The 19,201-nt window shown below is 48.6% G+C and overlaps 3 protein-coding genes across 3 annotated transcripts; 2 read left to right on the top strand and 1 right to left on the bottom strand.

Moving 5' to 3' along the window:
* Window positions 1-679: 679 nt before the first annotated feature.
* Window positions 680-11,286, bottom strand: slc26a11 (solute carrier family 26 member 11). The gene is made up of 16 exons (XM_049013194.1): window positions 11,083-11,286; window positions 10,143-10,654; window positions 9,233-9,425; window positions 8,275-8,360; window positions 6,719-6,798; window positions 6,181-6,323; window positions 5,908-6,086; window positions 5,289-5,361; window positions 5,116-5,166; window positions 4,864-4,924; window positions 4,711-4,766; window positions 4,481-4,621; window positions 4,242-4,369; window positions 3,922-4,021; window positions 3,352-3,485; window positions 680-2,370 (listed from the first exon to the last, which is right to left on the bottom strand). Exons 2-16 carry the CDS (start codon window positions 10,371-10,373, stop codon window positions 2,263-2,265), a joined length of 1,764 nt encoding a protein of 587 aa, XP_048869151.1. The 5' UTR covers window positions 10,374-10,654; window positions 11,083-11,286; the 3' UTR covers window positions 680-2,262.
* Window positions 11,287-11,311: 25 nt separating this feature from the next.
* Window positions 11,312-16,992, top strand: sgsh (N-sulfoglucosamine sulfohydrolase (sulfamidase)). Its single transcript, XM_049013195.1, has 7 exons — window positions 11,312-11,613; window positions 11,968-12,128; window positions 12,328-12,433; window positions 12,999-13,312; window positions 13,643-13,724; window positions 14,163-14,366; window positions 15,130-16,992. Exons 1-7 carry the CDS (start codon window positions 11,511-11,513, stop codon window positions 15,687-15,689), a joined length of 1,530 nt encoding a protein of 509 aa, XP_048869152.1. The 5' UTR covers window positions 11,312-11,510; the 3' UTR covers window positions 15,690-16,992.
* A 537-nt stretch (window positions 16,993-17,529) lies between these two features.
* npb (neuropeptide B) lies at window positions 17,530-19,053 on the top strand. Its single transcript, XM_049013197.1, has 2 exons — window positions 17,530-18,129; window positions 18,657-19,053. Exons 1-2 carry the CDS (start codon window positions 17,863-17,865, stop codon window positions 18,783-18,785), a joined length of 396 nt encoding a protein of 131 aa, XP_048869154.1. The 5' UTR covers window positions 17,530-17,862; the 3' UTR covers window positions 18,786-19,053.
* Window positions 19,054-19,201: the final 148 nt, after the last annotated feature.

The following is a 19,201-nucleotide window of genomic DNA, read 5'->3' as shown; positions in this document are numbered from 1 at the left end:
GCACAGTACAAGAAACATCAAAGTGACACTGACACTGCATACAACTGGCTGCTTACATAAAGGGCTCCAAACTGTATTCATCTGTAAACTAGTTTCCCCAAAATGTTTCACACCAAACACATAAAGACGACACAAAACTAAATTACAGTCAGTACAGATTTTAAATCAAGACACAGACAACAACCAAGACCACATTTAAATTGTCAGGAATGTTTAAAGTGTTTTAAAGTTTTTTGTCTCCCTGTTTGTTGCACTGCAAGAACATCAAAGACCCTTATCATCGCACACATGACCTCATTACTTAATATAAATTCAGTAAAAAGTGTGAGAAAGATTAAGTCATAACTGGGTATAAAAATCACAATGAAAAACGACAAAGTCTGCGAAGTACTGGTACTAAATCATGAAGGTATTGCTCTGTTGTCATTCAGTGTCTGAGGTTCTCACAGGAGCAAAGTTCTCCTGACAGGAGCATAATCTCCTGAATTCTAATGCATAAATCACACAAGTCAGTACAAGGGTGCTGATCCTGCTTATCCATACCACACACACACACACACACGCACGCACGCACACGCACGCACGCACGCACGCACGCACACACACACACACGCACACACACACACGCACGCGCACACGCACACACACACGCACGCACACACACACACGCACGCACACGCGCACGCACGCACACACACACACACACACACACGCACACACACGCGCACGCACGCACACACACGCACACACACACACACACACACGCACACACACACACGCACACACACACACCCTTCAGCAGCATCGGAGAGCCATAGATAACCCGGCAGATTCAGGGGCCTGAGCATTTCACAGTAGCCCCTCAATATGTAAAATTATTAATTTTATTAGGTCCCAGGTGAGATTTTTAAGGGGTCTACAGTTCCCAGCTACGCCCACAGCTGCACTACCTGGTCTGCCGCAACACTCTGGATGGAACAATGTTGCGGTTGGGAGTGACTTCTACAGTTTATCCTCCACAGTCACCTCCTGACATCTCAGTGGCCCTCACACAACTTCACTTAGCACCGGGACCCAGTTTACGCTCATAAGGAAAAAATGTTTAGCGCAGTTAATGTGATTTCACACCTATACTTACTCTAGTCTATTTCTCCAAAAGGCATAAGTGCAGTGTAGTGTAGTGTCACTCCAGTCAGAATTCTTACCGGAAATGCCCACAGGGCAGAGTAACGCGAGAAATGGCCAACGTGTGTGACACTTACGGGGGGTGTGTCACTGGAGAAGATAGAGGCTAGTGTGATGTGCGGACTAACAGCCTTCAGTCGTGTCAATCTCGTTGCGGGCGCTAAGAGCCATCAGTGGTGTCATGGGCGGTAAGAGCAGTTAATTGTGTCAGTTATGTCATGGGGACTAAGAGCCGTCAGTGGTGTCATTTCCGCTAAGAGCCGTCAGTCGCATCAGTCATATCGCAGGCGCTAAGAGCAGTTAATTGTGTTAGTCATGTCATGAGGACTAAGAGCTGTCAGTGGTGTCATTGCCGCTAAGAACCGTCAGTCGCATCAGTCATATCGCAGGCGCTAAGAGCAGTTAATTGTGTCAGTCATGTCATGAGGACTAAGAGCCGTCAGTGGTGTCATTGCCGCTAAGAGCCGTCAGTCGCATCAGTCATATCGCAGGCGCTAAGAGCAGTTAATTGTGTCAGTCATGTCATGAGGACTAAGAGCTGTCAGTGGTGTCATTGCCGCTAAGAACCGTCAGTCGCATCAGTCATATCGCAGGCGCTAAGAGCAGTTAATTGTGTCAGTCATGTCATGAGGACTAAGAGCTGTCAGTGGTGCTGTGGGCGCTAACAGTCGTCAGTAAGTTGAAAGCTCATGAGTCAATACCCTGCTTTTCATGGGACTGCTCTGAATCACAGGCTGTCTTAACTGGCCTCCAGGGCAGTGTTTTAACTGGGATCCTAGGCACCGCAGGACGGAGCACCTTCACGACACCAGGGCCATAAGCCCTGGGCATGTTGCAGCTACTTTGGTAATTTAAATAGCAATTTTTTTCCCCCCAATCTACACCAATAAGAAAGCATGAAACCATAGCAACCATAATGGTATAGCGACACAGGAGCATCAGTGTAAAAATCCAAAGCTTAAATCAACTGCTCATATCATTGGTCGTCTGCCCTGATCACTGATGCTGAGGTCTGTCCAATCCTGCACTCGGCGTGACCGACACCCACCAGCCATCCCTGATAGGCCAGTTGCAGTGTCAGTTACAAGAGGTGGAGGCAGAGAGGGCTTGGAGTGCCGCTTCCACACTCTCCATGTGTTTCAGGCCAGGCAGGTCCGCCTCCAGCAGAACCTCCAGAACATTGTACTGTCACCATGGAAACATAAGGAGACATTTGTTATTCCAAAAAAGGAAAGTGACCACAGAAAAAAAACTTTTCCAAAAATGTTGTTTTCCACTATGCTGTATAGTATACCGCACGAGGTTCTACTCTCCAAAGCGCTACTCTACATTCCTGTGCCAAGCTCCACCATACTACTCTACAGGGCTTTATTCTACAAAAGTACTACTCTACAGATCTGTTCCAAGACCCACCTCTCTACAAGATTCTACTGTATAGTTCTATATTAGACCTCACCACTGTACCTTATAGGGCTGTACTCTAATAGATCTTTACTAGGCCTCACCTCTCTAATCTACAGGGCTCTACTCTATGGATCTTTACTAGGCCTCACCACTCTAATCTACAGGGCTCTACTCTATGGATCTTTACTAGACCTCACCTCTCTACCCTACAGGGCTCTACTCTATGGATCTTTACTAGACCTCACCTCTCTACTCTACAGGGCTCTACTCTATGGATCTTTACTAGACCTCACCTCTCTACTCTACAGGGCTCTACTCTATGGATCTTTACTAGGCCTCACCACTCTACCCTACAGGGCTCTACTCTATAGATCTTTACTAGGCCTCACCACTCTACCCTACAGGGCTCTACTCTATAGATCTTTACTAGACCTCACCTCTCTACTCTACAGGGCTCTACTCTATGGATCTTTAGTAGATCTCACCACTCTACCCTACAGGGCTCTACTCTACAGATCTTTACTAGGCCTCACCACTCTACCCTACAGGGCTCTACTCTATAGATCCTTACTAGGCCTCACCTCTCTACTCTACAGGGTTCCACTCCACAGTTCTCTACTAGACCTAACCATTCTACTCTACAGACCCCTACTCTATCGATCTATACTAGGCCTCACCATCTTACTCTACTGCTCCATATTTCATATCCACGTGCCCCTGGGCTGAGCTGCTCCACCCTACAGAGCTTCTCAGGAATCTTACCGGTACACCAGTGAAGACGAGGGATACTTCACATTGCTGAAACTGCCGTAACAGGTCCTGCAGCTCATTGATCACTGTGTAGTCTATGCTGCTGAAGTGCCGGCAGTCCAGCACCACAGAGCGAGGGGGGGAGGCTGCGTGCGGGAGGGGGAGGCAGTATATCACATGACTCACACATCACATGACTCGCAGCATTATACCCAAAAGTGTATAGCCAGAACAGCATCTGAAAATCTATTGGTTATTTGTTTAATCTTTAGTCATCCAGCTAATGATTCTTGTTTATAATGGCCATTTTATACATAAAGGTATGTATAAATATAAACGGTGTTATTTTAAATAAAAATAAATAAGCAAAAAATGCAAGTTATTCAAATAAGTGACACATTAAATTAGCATTAAATTAAAAAAGGTTGCAATGAAACAGTTTTCTAGATCAGAACCACAAAGCAAGAATGGTCACTCTTACCCGCAAAGGACCGGTGTGTGCAGGTTTCTGTATAACCTATAGGTCGGCTGTTCACACCCAGGTGTGTGGTGTGTAACTTGTGGGCCGCTGTGGACACTGACCTGTCAAGGCCTCTGTGTACAGCACCCGGCTGATGTACTCCACGGCGGGGAAGCTGAGACCGCTGTCTAGTGCCACCACCAGCACACCATGGTCACGCAACTGCGGCAGGCACCAGGGGACACATACAGCTGATCACTGGGACAGTTGTGATGCCACCTATTTGCCACTTAAATAAACTGCAGTTATAGGAGTGGACACTGAGCTACTCCATCCTCAGGCATTTTCAGTGGGGGTGCTGCTGTGCCCCCCACCTCCAAATGAATTTTTATGGAAAACAGAGAGAGTCACCCTGAAGTTGCGGGACAGACGGATGGCCTACCTTGAGTCTGGGCCTGGCGACGTGGTACAACAGCATAGCCCCGGAGATGGCAATCCCACACACAATGCCATACTGCACCTCCCAGAAGCTCACCAGGAACGTCACCAGGAAGGGCAAGAGGTCCAGCCCTGTGGCGGCGGGAGTGGGGAGAGGTCATGCTGACAGCGCCCCCAAGTGGCCACTCAACCGCTTTCCCTTGACACATACAAACACAGAGGTAGAGCAGGCAGCTTGCTCACGTTTTACCCTCCAGAGGTTCATAGCGATGCCGTAGTCGAACATGGGGGCCACGGCGCAGATGATGACGGCGGCCAGCGAGGCCTTGGGGATGTAATAGAAGATCGGCATGAGGAAGGCGAGGGAGAGGAGCACGATCACACCTGGGGGGGTGGAAAGACGAACGATTAGGGGACTATGGCCACCGCTGTTGTGGGCTGGGCTGTTTCCAAGTCGGGAAGACGTTACGCACTGGTGAAAACACCCCCTAAAGGTGTGCGCACGCCACTCTGAGAGTTCACCGCCGTCCTGGAAAAATACAACAGGGATTAGTGCACACACACACGCGTGCACATTGCCACGGCGACACACAGCCACGGCAACACACATCACCACGGCAACACACCTTCCGAAGCTTCCTGTGATAGGGTACGCCGACACAAAGGAGCCCATGAGGTTAGTGAGGCCTGCGGTGGTAGGTGGGGCAGGTGTGGGAGAGAGTCCAGCACCCAGGGGCATTGTGGGTACAGAAAGAACGAGGAACACAGCACCATCAGCAGCAGGTAGATATTTGTTTTGGCCCATCGGTCACATGAAAGCATCTAACATCAAAGACTTTAGGAAATGAAACACACTGGAGTGCATCTTCTGTACTCACCGATCGCAAACAGCTCCTGGTTACCATCGATGCGGTAGCCATTCTGACTCGCTGTGGGGTGGAGGGGATGGAGCGCGAGAGGGCATGACATCAGCAAAGCCCGAACACCAACGGAATAACTACACCCAACACTCAAGCTTTAGATTCTAAATGGACTAAGGAGCCTTTCTCACCGAAGGCCTTCGCTATGGCGATACTCTCCAGCAGACCCATGAGGGGGATAACGGCCAGCCCCCCACCCAGGTCCTGAGAGGGGAGAGACGCGTCAGGCCCGGAACACAACTGGACCGCTACCGTCTCCAAAGGGAGACGTGATGTTCCACCCCGAAAAGCACCACAGATCGCGTTCACATTCATGGGCGATAACCACGTCCATCGCAGCCCATGCAAAATAGAGGAATTACAATACCCTGCTACAGCTGTACCAGTCACCCTGAGCACAGTCAGATTAGCATCCAAATCAGCCACTTTTCATGACTTTAGGACTTTCATTAGGGTTGGGGTTAGCAAACTGAGGCTAGCGTTCAGGTTAAGAAGAATATGGCATTTTCAGGCATCAACATGTGTTTTTATCACAGTTCTGCTGCCCTGTAGGATAGGAAACCACAGTTTAATATGCTTTAGTAGCATATTTCCTACTTTCCAACAGCCTGTTCCTTCACCCAAAGGCCCCAAATCCAGTCAGTCGCCCCTAAAACGCTTTACATTTTGCACATTGTTCAACTCAAAACCTTTCCAAACCATCCTAAACGTCTGCCAGCGCGCTTTCTGAAATGCCCCCGGGACACGTACCAACGCGATTTCACTGAAGGGGAGCGCTGTGCCGTTGACCATGGCTTCGGAGAAGGCCGGCACCTGGAAAGGCGGCAGGCCGGGCGAGGTCTTCCCCGTGATGGTGAAGACGTGGTGCCCGGAAGCTTCCGAGGAGTACGCTACCAAGGTCGCGCTGATCACCACCAGGGCATTGCGTGCTAAGAGGGAATGGCCGAAGCGTCGTAGGGAGTGGGGATGCGAGACTACGGCGGGCACTGACAAGAAACGGTCACACGAGGGGGGGGCACACACCTGTGGCAAGGCCCCATACCAGTCCCCGGGCGAGCCGGACACAGAGAGGCAGATCTTCGGGGTTCGGTCCCAAGGACTGCTTCATGAACATCAGCCCAAGCAGAGACAGCAGGCAGAGCAGGCCCAGAACCACATCGCCCACCCTGACAGGGACAGGGGAGGCAGGGGAGGCAGGGGAGAACGTTAGAACATCGGCCCCCAGGAGCAGCTTGCTGACTCTTAGCAACTCAATTAGCACGCGCCTTTAGATAATACTTAATATTTGTCTTAAGTACTAGATCAAATGTATTCCTGCAGCCCACAGTTAATAGATATGTTATTTCACTGCATGACACAAACAATAACACATATTAGCAACCTCTAACTATCCACTAACACATCCAATGAGCACGCTTCCATTGGCTAACAGGCCCCTCCCACCAGGCACGTAAGCCACTGACTGGACACAGGCTCCTGCATGGCCCAATCACACTCAGCACATGTTGCTGGGGCGATGATGTCACACTGTCCGTGTTTCATGAAAAATGCAGGAGCTCACCTGGCCTCGGGGATCTTCCGGAAGGTGTCGTATACCTGAAGGAAAAAATGCTGGGAGACATTCTGCAGGCCAAGGAGGTTCTGCAGGGAGAAGACAAGAATAAATACACTCTTTCTGTGCAGTGGGGTGCTTTCAGGAGTAGTCATCGTGATCATATGACATCACGTTGCATCTCGGAAGGTACAACTGAAAAAGCATGAATAACTTAATGATTAATGACTTAATTATCCACCCGTCCATCAGTCACTTGGTCAGGAGGTGGGGACAGACCACAGGTGGGATTCCAGTCTATTGAAAAGCACACACACACGCACAGGCATACACGCACACACACATAGACACAGATGCCAATTACCTTAATTCCATGCCTATGAGCTGGAGAGATCATGCGAACTCCACACACAGACAGGGGTGGGACTCAAACTTACAACCAAGGAGGTGTAAGGTGACAGGGCTGCTCACTGGGCAGCCATGCTGCCCCAGCTGATGATAATTAATGACTCCTGATGATAATTAATAACTTGATTGTTAGACCTTCATAGCATTATCACTGAACACAGTGAATGCCATCAGTCCTCAGAAGGTATAGAAAATACTTTTAGTCAGTCAGCGGTTCCATGCACTGGAAAGCAGCCAAAGCCAGTCTGCCTTTGTTCTGGACTCGAGCGTCTATGGTGAATCAAGCCATAGCAGAAACCGAGCATTTTAAAAGAGAAGTTCTGGTATCACAACGGTCATAGCCTTGAATCAACAATACCTTGGAGGTAAGGAGACTGTAACCATGGTAACATACTGGGTTCTTTCAGCTACCGAAGGTACCTATTAAGATGAGACCCAAACTCCTTGTTGTAGGTCCATTTTTCCAACAGTTCAGAGATTTCTTAGATCATAGTTTCCCAACCTGGTCCTCGAGGACCCGCAGACAGTCCAGGTTCTTTGCTCCAGAAGCTGGGAGGGAGGAAAAATGTGAACTGTCTGGCAGAGTGATTGGAGGGAGCAAAAACCTGGACCGTCTGTGGGTCCATGAGGACCGGGTCGGGAAACACTGCCCTAGATGACGACCGGCTCACCAACTCATCCTGTAACCCAGTGATTCTCAACCCATGGGTCGCGACCCAAATTTGGGTCACAGCAAGTTCTGAAAGGGTTGCAAGACGGAGTTGTATGTATGCAATGTAAGCATTTTAAAACCAGGAAGAACTCATGCTAACTCACGATCAGATTTCCTAGCCCCAATCATAGAATTAATTTACTTAAACAGGTCTTTCACGTGCAACTTAGTACAAAACTAATGAACACTCAACCAATCCAAGTCAAACCACATAGATGCTTCATTTAAAATCCACTGGAGCATCCAATCAGATTCTTGCGATATGCATTGATTGGCGTAAATTGCAGAGTGCACTGCGTGCATCATCAGAGCGTTAATTTAAACCTATACAGAGTCTGAGCTGGAATGGAGAAAATTTGGTCATCATGAAAAAAAGGTTGAGAACCACTGCTGTAACTTATGACCTGTGACCCATATCTGCTGGAGGAAAGTCAGCCGAACTCACCTTGACCTGCCCAAAGCCGATGGTGATGGCAGCAGCACAAGTGAAGCCCTTGATTACAGGGTAGGAGATGAAATCCAGCAGGAAGCCTGACGGATAAACAGATTCCACTGGGTCAGAGGAATCGCTGCCCTTTCCCACAACAAGACAAGATCACAGTGCGGCATTATGGGGAAACCCAACAGCCTCCCCAGGCATGAGGAGCTGAGATGGTGGCTAAATTTGTGTCTATAAGACCACAAGCTCAGAACCCACATAGGGAACTACGGTCACACCCTTGACCTATCTAGGCTAGGGATCACATCTTTTTGTTGCGCTGAGAATTTTCTCTCATTTTGCAATGTTAAGGGGCTGGAGTAGTCATGTAAACACGTCACTTAGAGGAACTGAAACAGACACAAGGTGCAGAGCGCCGTGTGTCTGCAGGGCGCCGTGTGTCTGCAGAGCTCCGTGTGTATCCGGGGCGCCGTGCGTCTGCGGGGCGCCGTGCGTCTGCAAGGTGCCGTGCGTCTGCAAGGTGCCGTGTGTCTGCAGAGCGCCGCCGGATGTCAGCGGAGAATCACGATGCGGAGAAAACAGCATGACTACCTAACAACTTCCTGCCTCTCAGGGCAGCTTTCTGGAAGTTTCTATCATCTACATATGAGAAGCCCTTCCCCTACATTTCAGATGGTTCTGCGAGAGATTAATACTTTTATGCTAAATATCTGTGGAACTTCTGGATCAAACACAGAACGTTATATTGCATTCCATAAGTATTATAAAATATACTTTTTAGTCCAGAAGCATATTTTATTGCTGCACCATTGAAAACATGTGACCAATTATAAACTGGAGTTTGCAGACCCCGCCCCTGGAGTTTGCAGACCCCGCCCCTGGAGTTTGCAGACCCCGCCCCTGGAGTTTGCAGACCCCGCCCCTGGAGTTTGCAGACCCCGCCCCCAGAGCATTAGGCTCTCACCGAGCCTCAGGAACGCCATGGAGATCTGAATGAGCCCGCAGAGGAAGGTGAGCAGCACGGCGTAGACGGGGTCCTGCTCGACGTAGGAGGCGCACAGGAGCGACATGATGGCAGTCGGGCCCAGCGTGATGTCCTTGGAGGTGCCGAAGATGCAGTAGACGAAGCCGCCCATGAACGCGGAGTAGAGACCATACTGACATTGGAGGGCGGAGACACAGGACAGGACATTGGATCTTAACTCTTTGAATAAAAAGCTCAGATACCTTTTCAAGGCTCGGTGTTTTCAGATTACTGATTCTCTAAGGAAATAATGACTGATTATGTCAGCATGTACTATGTTCTGTCTCTCCCAAGCCTTTCACACTTATGAACAAAAATGTTAAACTGCATTGTTATGCAGCTCGGACTCAGTGTAAAAGTCTTTCAACTCACTACACGCTTGGGTTTAGCTGAAATGATAAATGTGAACTATTGTATGCCAAACAATCTTCCATAACCACGTATTCAAAACTGGATCTTTATGTGCCTGGAACCATTCGCAGGAAATGCAGGCCATGAAGATGGGGACAGTCTGGATGGGACATCAGTGCATCGCAGGGTACAGTCACACACAAAGAACAATTTAGACACACCTAATCACACCTTCTGGACTGTGGGAGGAAACCGAGGTAAAAATGGAAACAAAGAGGACATTCAATCTGCACTCGGTCACCGCACTGAACCAACTATCCTGGAGGTGTGAAGCCACATCGCTAAGCTATGAGATACTGCGCCATACTGAATTATTATACAATGCGACTGTATTGTTTATTCTGGGTAGTAAAATGGTACTGTACTTACAGTTATTATAGTTCAGTATTCATCCAAAGACGATTAGGGTTTGAAAAATGGCGAGGCTAAGACTCCCTACCTGCACAGGTAATCCGGCTACTTCGGCATAAGCCAGCGCTTGGGGAACGGCGGTGAGCCCCACGGTGATGCCGGCGATCAGGTCCATGCGCAGCCAGGACAGCTCGTAGCTGGGCAGCCATCCCAGGATGGGAAGCAGCCTTTTCAGGCCCTTGTAGGAGCAGCACGTCGCTGCCTTCTCCCACACGGAGCCCTCGCCCCGGAGTGGGCGATCCGTCAGCGGCTCCATCATCCCTCACCCCGGCCCGGCATCCGATGGGGGCGGGATATGCAAGCTGCTGCAGGCTGAGAGCGATCTGCCACTAGTCTCTGTTTCCCTTTACTTCATAATTCCTTTATTACTCGATTAAGTCGAAGGACGTTTTCATACGATTTTCTCCAGCACGATTCACGGGGGAAAAAAGTTAGTAAAAGTACATTCCTGTGGGCGCAGAAACAAACTGTTTGCCGATACTTCACTGGAGGGGCAGGTGCCTTCAGATGTCCGCCTTCAGTCGAGTTCAAGCGTCACGTCTGTAGAAGATTTAAAAAAGACCCGACACCGTAAAATGCTTTGCGGCTTTTGCATTATGCAGGCAGCGCGGAGCTCCGGTGTCGCTCGCGTCGGCCGCCGCCGTCCCCGCATCCCGGCAGTCATATGACAGGCGACTGAACTGCACACTCTCACTAATTTCATTACGGATTGCCTTTTAATTCCCGACGTCACTTGATGGTTATTATTAAAATGACAGTCGTCTTTTTTTGTTATTTCCCCCCTTATTTTTACTAATTTTCATTATGATTATATATTTGACTGGTTCGTCTTGCATTAGGCTACATTCGACGCTGATAATCGATCGCACTACACATTCACGCACTTTTCATTATAACCGGCAAATTCACTATTCATGGGCTTTAAGAAAAAAGAACAGAGAATAAAATCAAAAGCAGCAGAAATCTACCTCATGCCTCATTTGTGTCCGACTTCTCCAACTTTCCTTGGCCTGTGCCGAAAATATCCTCTTTCGCTTCTTTATGTACTTTGACTATAGGTACATATTAATAATTTTAATCACTGCCTCAACATAACCACTTACTTCCTTCCACGATCCGTAAGTGTGAAAAAGCCCTGTTTTGTCATACAGATTATGACATCACGCTGTAGTCATGTGACTGCGGTCATGTGATTAGCAGCATTCGCTTGTACCACTATAGCAGTGTAGGGAAGTGGAAGGACTTTACACAGGAAGAAAACTTGCAGGTGGTTGGAGATCTCGAATGAACGCCAGAGGAGGGGTTTTGCCTTTATGTTCGGCAAATACCTGCGATGACTGATTCATCGAATCGGTTAATATTTTGAAGCTTTGAGAAGTTTGCGACGAGCTTTGTGATGGCCCCGAGCAGCAAAGTCCCGTGTTTCCTGCTTGCTTTATTTCTGTTGTGCTATTGCAACCTTGGGCTCTCCAAGAGGAGAAACGCGCTTCTCATTATTGGTAGGAGCACATGATCAGGCCAAGTTTCACAATACGATGTGTGAGCAGCCCAAGCTGCACTATTGATTATCTATTATAACGGGGGACGACAGTCTTTGGAAGTTTTTAATCTATGATCTTATTCTTATTGATTCCTTGGTTAAAACTGTATTTGACTTATTATCACCTGGGTTCTAGATGCATAATTATAGATATATCACTGGGTGAGTCATAATGAGTTATGTGGGTCGGTTTATTTGCCCAAAAAGTACGTTGTTCCAGGAAAAAAAAATGTTTCCATCGGGATGTGGTGTAAGGCATGGCGTTGGAGGTGTTAATCCGAGCTCAGCACTCATCATTTCGCACTGATCGCAGCCGACGACGCAGGCTTCGAGACTGAGGTGTACAACAACTCCGCTGTTCACACCCCTAACCTCCGGGCCCTTGCCGAGCGCAGCCTCATTTTCCGGAACGCCTTCACCTCCGTCAGCAGCTGCTCGCCCAGCCGCTCCGCCATCCTTACCGGCCTGCCGCAGGTAGGCCCGCCCCCGGCGTTACACTTCTCTGGGTACAGCAGCAGAATAAGGGGTTTGGCTATGAAACGGCAGTAGCGTGATTCTTATGGAGCCACGCAACCGATGTATAAATACATGCTCACCAAGCACGACATGCACAACATTTAAAATCGCACCATATTGTATCATAAGGCAAGATAGCTTGTGGTTTTCTCATCAGCACCAAAATGGGATGTACGGCCTGCACCAGGATGTCCATCATTTCAACTCTTTCGATGGAGTCAGAAGCCTTCCCTACCTGCTGGGACAAGCCAACATCCAAACAGGTGCCTTCCAGACAGCAAGGCAACCAGTGTTTGTGCGTGTGTGCGTGTGTGTGTGTGTGTGTGTGTGTGTGTGTGTGTGTGTGTGTGTGTGTGTGTGTAGGAAGGTGACCCATAGATGTAAGGTTAGGACCTCCATCTGTCTGGTAAATTTCCATTTCATAAAAATGTCAGCACTGCCAGTCACTCTTACCAGTGTCCATTAAAGCAAACAGATTTGTTGTGTGATTTTAGTGTAGTGGCTGTTTGTGGCCAACAGGGGGCCCCAAGCCAATGCATGGTTAAGGTGGTGGTAAGCTCAGAGTTTCTTACACAAATATTCTGATGACAGAATGAAAAATTATTGGTTGTGTCTCTGGAGGTGGGACCAAGACATCTAATTGGTTGGTCCTGCGTCCTCTAGTTGCTTGGACACACCTCTTCTAAAATCTGCTTGGTTCAGAGAGAGAGCCAATCATTTTTGTGTGCGTGAAACTCCCACAAGCGTGGTGCTAAGCACTGTCGCTGTGAGAAAACTCCCCCAGGGTCCGGTCTTTGATCTAGTGGTGGGGGGCTCCCTGCTGCGCAGGCATCATCGGGAAGAAGCACGTAGGTCCGGGGGAGGTGTACCCCTTCGACTTTGCCTACACAGAGGAGAACGGCTCGGTCCTGCAGGTGGGCCGCAACATCACACGCATCAAGCTGCTGGTCAGGAGGTTCCTGCAGGCGCGGCATCAGGACCAGCAGCCATTCTTCCTCTACGTGGCTTTCCACGACCCCCACCGCTGCGGCCATTCCCAGCCGCAGTACGGACCCTTCTGCGAGAAGTTCGGCAATGGTGACAGCGGAATGGGCCGCATCCCCGACTGGACACCTCGGCATTACACCCCGGAGGAGGTCAAGGTGCGCGGGGGGGGGCGTTCTGTGGAGTCGGGGGTGCTGTGGAGTCAGGTGACGGCAGAACACAGCTACAAGTTCATTATTACGCTACATTATTACTCGTCCTGCTAGTTTGGTCAGACTGACATCATACAGATTCACACCTTGGGTCTTCACTGTGTTTTTTTGGTTCTGGTGAGTTCTGGTCCATGGACTGCATGACACCTGGTGCCCGGAGGGAGAGTCGGGCCGCTTTAGGCAGCTGTGCCGAATCCTTCATGCAGGAAGATGGTTCTGCTCTGGTCATTGATCTGATTGTAACTGCTTTCCATCCCCATCCGGTGTCCCGGACAGGTGCCCTATTTCATCCCCGACACCCCAGCCGCCCGTGCCGACCTCGCCGCACAATATACCACGGTCAGCCGGCTGGACCAAGGTGAGGACGGAAGGCGGCCATGATTGGCTGTCTCTTAGCACCAGGGTCACATGACTGCATAGCTTAGGCTACAGTGAAGGACAAGCCTAAACACAACCAAAACAAATAACATAGTTGTAGCATGTGTCTTGTTCACCTCTTATCAAGTGTGTCCCGTTGTTTTCAGGAAATGCCTGGGCACTCAAGCCTTTCACATGCACTTGTACACTTTGCATCCAATGCCAACTTAATACACATTTTGATGATGTATCTCAGCGCCTTGTACTTAAGTCTGGTAAATGGGACGAAGCCCAGATTCATAGTGAATGTGATGCACTTAGAATTGCCTGTTGGTGTGCTTGTGCGAGTGCAGGGTGCGTGAGTGAGCCCTGCAGTGGCTTGTTCCCTGCTTTGTGCCTGTAGCCTCTAAGGTTGGGTCGTGTGCCATTTCCCGGGCAGGAATCGGCCTGGTGCTGAAGGAGCTGCAGGAGGCCGGGTTCGAGAACGACACGCTGGTCATGTACAGCTCTGACAACGGCATTCCCTTCCCCAATGGCAGGACCAACCTGTACTGGTCGGGCACAGCAGAGCCTATGCTGCTCTCGTCCCCGGAGCACAGGCAGCGCTGGGGGGGGACCAGCGAGGCCTACGTCAGTCTGCTGGGTGAGCCCACTCTGCCCACACAAGGCCCCTGAGGGGAAGCTGTGTGTTTACTGTTTTATAGACCTGTACTGTGGGAGGGGTACATAGGCAGGGGGCAGCCCAGTAACTAGCCAGGATTTAGCAGAGTTACTTGTTTATTACGCAGTATATTAGTGACCTAGTCTCTTCAAGCCTCAGAGAAGCATCATTTTACTTTTGTATTCTAAACGGCAGTTGGTGAGTAATGGCAATAGCGCGTACTGATCACTAGATGGTGCTAGATACCATATTATAGTTTTAACGGCGGTAACTGGGAGATTCCTGCCAAAACTTGCCTAATTTTTTTTTTAAAAGTTAATTTAGGTTTAACCAACAGGTATGTATCTTGCATTCTGTATTTTTTTTTTACTACTATTGCAATAATTACTCCTATGCCTTTATATTTAAATGAATTGTAAATAAGGTCTTATGTCAGTTTTTTCCCACATTTTATTAATATGGTTATTTAATGGTCATGGGAGAAATGAGGCTTTGAACTGACAAGTAATGAGGATTCAATGCCTGATTTAATCCAATGGGAGGAAAACGCCCACCAATGGGAAGCGGAAGAGCTGAGCATGTGACTGGCAGTGCAGGGAGGCCCCTCCCACTGTGTATTTCAGCAGCCTCATGGCATGAGTGAGACTCGGTCAGTCGCTTAGCAGGGTCCCCCCCGAATATGAACAGTCAGCCCCTTGAAACCTTGTGTGTGTGTGTGTGTGTGTGTGTCCCTGTCCCGCCCCAGACATCACGCCCACCATCCTGGACTGGTTCTCCGTGCCCTATCCGGCCTACAGCCTGTTCCAGAAGCAGCCGGTGCAGCTGAGTGGGAGGTCCCTGCTGCCAGCGCTGAGCTCGGAGCCGCCCTGGGACACGGTGTTTGCCAGCCAGAGCCTCCACGAGGTCACCATGTCCTACCCCATGCGCACCATCCTGCACGGGTCCTACCGCCTAGTGCACAACCTCAACTACAAGATGCCCTTCCCGATAGACCAGGACTTCTACGTGTCGCCCACCTTCCAGGACCTGCTGAAGCGCACGCAGGCGGGGCAGCCCACGGGCTGGTTCAAGACGCTGCGGAGCTATTACTACCGAGCGCGCTGGGAACTCTACGACGTCCGGGACGACCCGCACGAGACCCGGAACCTGGCCCCGGACCCTGACCACGCCGACACCCTGCGTAAGCTGCAGGAACAGCTTCTCAAATGGCAGTGGGACACCTCAGACCCCTGGGTGTGTGCTCCAGATGGGGTGTTAGAGACCAAGCTGAGCCCACAGTGCCAGCCGCTCTTCAATGACCTGTGACACCCCCCCCCCACCCCCCGCCTAGCCTGTGTTTTTTTTCCCAGCTCAATTCCATTTTATTTGCATAGCGCATTCTCACGACATTACATTACCTCAAAGCGCTTTACATTATCCCTGCCCAAAGCCCCCAGTGAGCAAGCGTGAGGTGACAGTGGCAAGGAAAAATTCTCCAGTAGGAGGAACCTTGGGAGAAACCAGACCCAAAAGGGGAGCCCCCCCCCCCGAACCCTAACCAGACCCAAAGGGGGAGCCCCCCTCCAGGGTGCGGCAGAGGAAGTCCAAAGTGTTTTTTTTCTTCTGGTGTTTAAAAAAACAGTTTTATGCTTGACCCATGTGCCTTTTACAGCGGCTTACCCTGTCCTTCTGAAGTCAAGGGGGGCAGCTGCATTTAAAAATCACTCTATAGTGTAGCACTATTCCCATCTTCAAATAATAACTCTTCAAATGGAGATTTGAAGAATGACTTTACATCTAATTAGCCCCTGAAATTACAGGAGCTATTAAGTTGCTTAAGTGATTAATCTGATTTAAATACTGTCCGTGTTCTATAATTTGCGCAAAGCAAACGTGATGATAAGGCGTTAAATTTTGTATTTTCATAAACATCCTCTTCTAAGATCCGTTTTGTCACGATTAAAAAAAACCGTTAAAGGTTAATTATCTCCTTTTTTGCCATCGTGTAAAGGTTAGGTATCTAGATCCTTATTTTTAATCACCCTTCTCAAGTGTCCTTAATTAAGTTTGTCGGAGCGGAATTAGACGTAGATGTGGGCGCCAGACGCCAATTAAGTGACTGACCTCGCCTTCCTTAGACGATGCGGGACGCCGGGATCGCGGGCTCTTATTTGGGTATTTATGATTAAATGATGTTGTTTTGCTGTTGGACAAGAGGTACGGGACACACGTGTATTCAGTCCTATGTGTGATCAGTGTTTATTCTAAGTGTATAAAAGCGTCTTTTCTACGCTAATGCATTAAGTACTTCCAAGAGCCTTTCTAAAGCAGGTTCCCTAGAAACTGACTGATGGGCATTTTAAATGATTTTTTAATCTTTTTTTTCTTTTGACGGGCGTTTCAAATCTCGCCGCATTTTAGATATCTGTCATCCCTGCGCAGCCCCCCCCCAGCTGCCTACGGTTTGGGTGCCCAACTTGATTGTCTTAAATATGATACTCAGTACGCACGTCACACTCAGCTCCAGGTTTCAAATTCTAATAAAAAATGTATATTTTATATTCGGTTTCTAGAGTACTATACTTGACACCTTGGGTTCCTGAAAAACGGTATAAAAATATTTGTATTATTATTTCTACTGTGTAATGTTTTCTGCGTATTTCTCCGAAGGTAACGTTACCCAGTAATGCAAATGTCTCTGTTTTCGTTTCCTATTGATGATCATTATTCTAATGGATTAGCGTGGCACTTCATTTCATTAAGTATTTTTTTGTTTCTATTGACAGGTTTATAGCATCAGTAAACAAAAGTCGACTGGTTTGCATTGCGATTTACGGTTTGGTTTCACCTTTTCGCTTCAAGTTGCATTTGAAATAAAACGTATAAAAGGAGAAATTACAAAGATGTCTAGCCAGAGCAGGCGTTTAGCACAGGGTAGGTTATTATAAATGTGTATATTTTTCCAAGTCCTACAGTACAAAGGCATGCTTTCTTTGTTTTTTAAGTGTTGCTGGGTGAATCAGAGGTGTAACAAATGTGCGGGTTTAAATGACGGAATGGTTCCGGTTTCCTGCATCCCCCAAACTCAGTTTGGCATTTTTGAAATATTACTTAGCGGGAATATCTTGGTAGCTGTTTTGTTTGGTTTTTTTTTTGGGGGGGGGGGGGGTGCGAATAATATCGCTGCGCCATCACCGGAATTTGCTCTGCTGCCCGGTCGTGACCGTAATGCCAGGTATGTGCGGAAATATTCCATCATCAAAGAAAAGGGGGGAAGGATTTGTGACATTACCACCTCCCCCCCCCCCCCCCCCGAATCGATAAACTTCAGGTCGCAGTTCGGTACGGCGGAAATGTAAATCCCCCGGTCCCGTGAAGTTTGACGAGTGTGATCACGACTGCGATTCGCCTATATAAGCGCTGGCGTTTGGGGGCAGCCGTCAAAAGACGCTGAGAAGAAAAGCGCAGAAAAAGAGAGAGCGAGCGATCGATCAGCGCAATGTTAGGAATGGAGAAGTCCGTCAAGTTCGCCTTAGTGGTGGTAGCGATCTCCGTGCTCATTTCCTGCCATCCTACAGAAGCGTGGTACAAGCAGGCAACCGGTCCGAGCTATTATTCCGTAGGCAGAGCTTCTGGTCTGCTGTCCGGCATTCGGAGGTCGCCCTACATCAGGAGATCCGAGCCCGAAGCGGACAGCGGAGAGACGGCAGCTAACGGTGGGACTGCGGACTTCAGTAGCCGGCAGAACGCCGTTCTGAAAAATCTGGTGAGTACAATAATACGCAGTGGCACCGACATTAAGGCTTCTACGTAAGGATTGTATGCGATTTGTCATTTGTTACTCCAACCCCCCAAAAAATAACTTATGCTTAAAGTCAGAGAAAGTGCATCTGCGAGAAGAATCTGCTTCACCTTCAGCACCAAAAGCGCGTCTGCGCCGGATCCAAGCTAACGCAACTTTCCCCAGACCAATGAGTTTCACGGTACAATAGCCCGTGTCTTGTGTGTATTAAACATATGGATGTTTCTTTGAAATTGCCATTTGAAGTGAGTAAATGCACAAACTATCAAATGTATCTATAAATGATCTCTAAGTTTCGGAAACATTTGAAAACATTAAGAAAAAACTGGCCCTGTCGCTCCCGATCGATAAAATCTGCAAATTTCTAATTCAGGCAAAGATATATTGTTAAAATTATCGCTAAACAAAAATGGCAGATTTATGGTGGTTTGTGTCCTCATTTGATTTCTTGCCTGATCCGAATACCTGACCGGCAAGTCGTCCCTCTGCAGGCGGTGTGTGTGAGGGACATCTCCCCGAACCTGCAGAGCTGCCAGCTAGTCCAGGACGGAACCAGCACGTTTCAGTGCAAAGCGGACGTGATCCTGTCGCTGGACTCCAGGGACTGCAGCGGCGCCTGAGCCTCCAGACCCCGGAGAACTGTCGCGATGGACCGATCACGCTGAATGTTTCATTTTACGCCACAAATGTGATGGTTAGCAACCTTTAAAAATAATCCAAAGTACGGTATGTTGCGAGATGTTTGTATGAATCGCCAACCATCGCCCACGCACCAATTTCCCCCTCTCTTCCCACTGTAGATTATTAAATGATCATACGTTGTTCACTGCTGCGCAGCGCGCTCAGAGATTGTTTCTTTATTTTTATTAAAATTTACATACCATTAAATATTTTGTACATTGAATCTGTGCTTAAATGATATGAAAGTCTTTTTCCCCTCACTTCGGAATTCGCCTTGTCACGTTTTGTGTAAAAGTAAAAAATATAGACCAGCAAGTCAAATCATCTTGCCCCCAAATATCTTACAACCAAATAG

This window comes from Brienomyrus brachyistius, chromosome 5 (genome assembly GCF_023856365.1).
Source record: "Brienomyrus brachyistius isolate T26 chromosome 5, BBRACH_0.4, whole genome shotgun sequence".
NCBI lineage: Eukaryota > Metazoa > Chordata > Actinopteri > Osteoglossiformes > Mormyridae > Brienomyrus > Brienomyrus brachyistius.
Note: the sequence above shows the minus strand (reverse complement) of the source record. Positions and strands in the feature narration are given on the sequence as shown.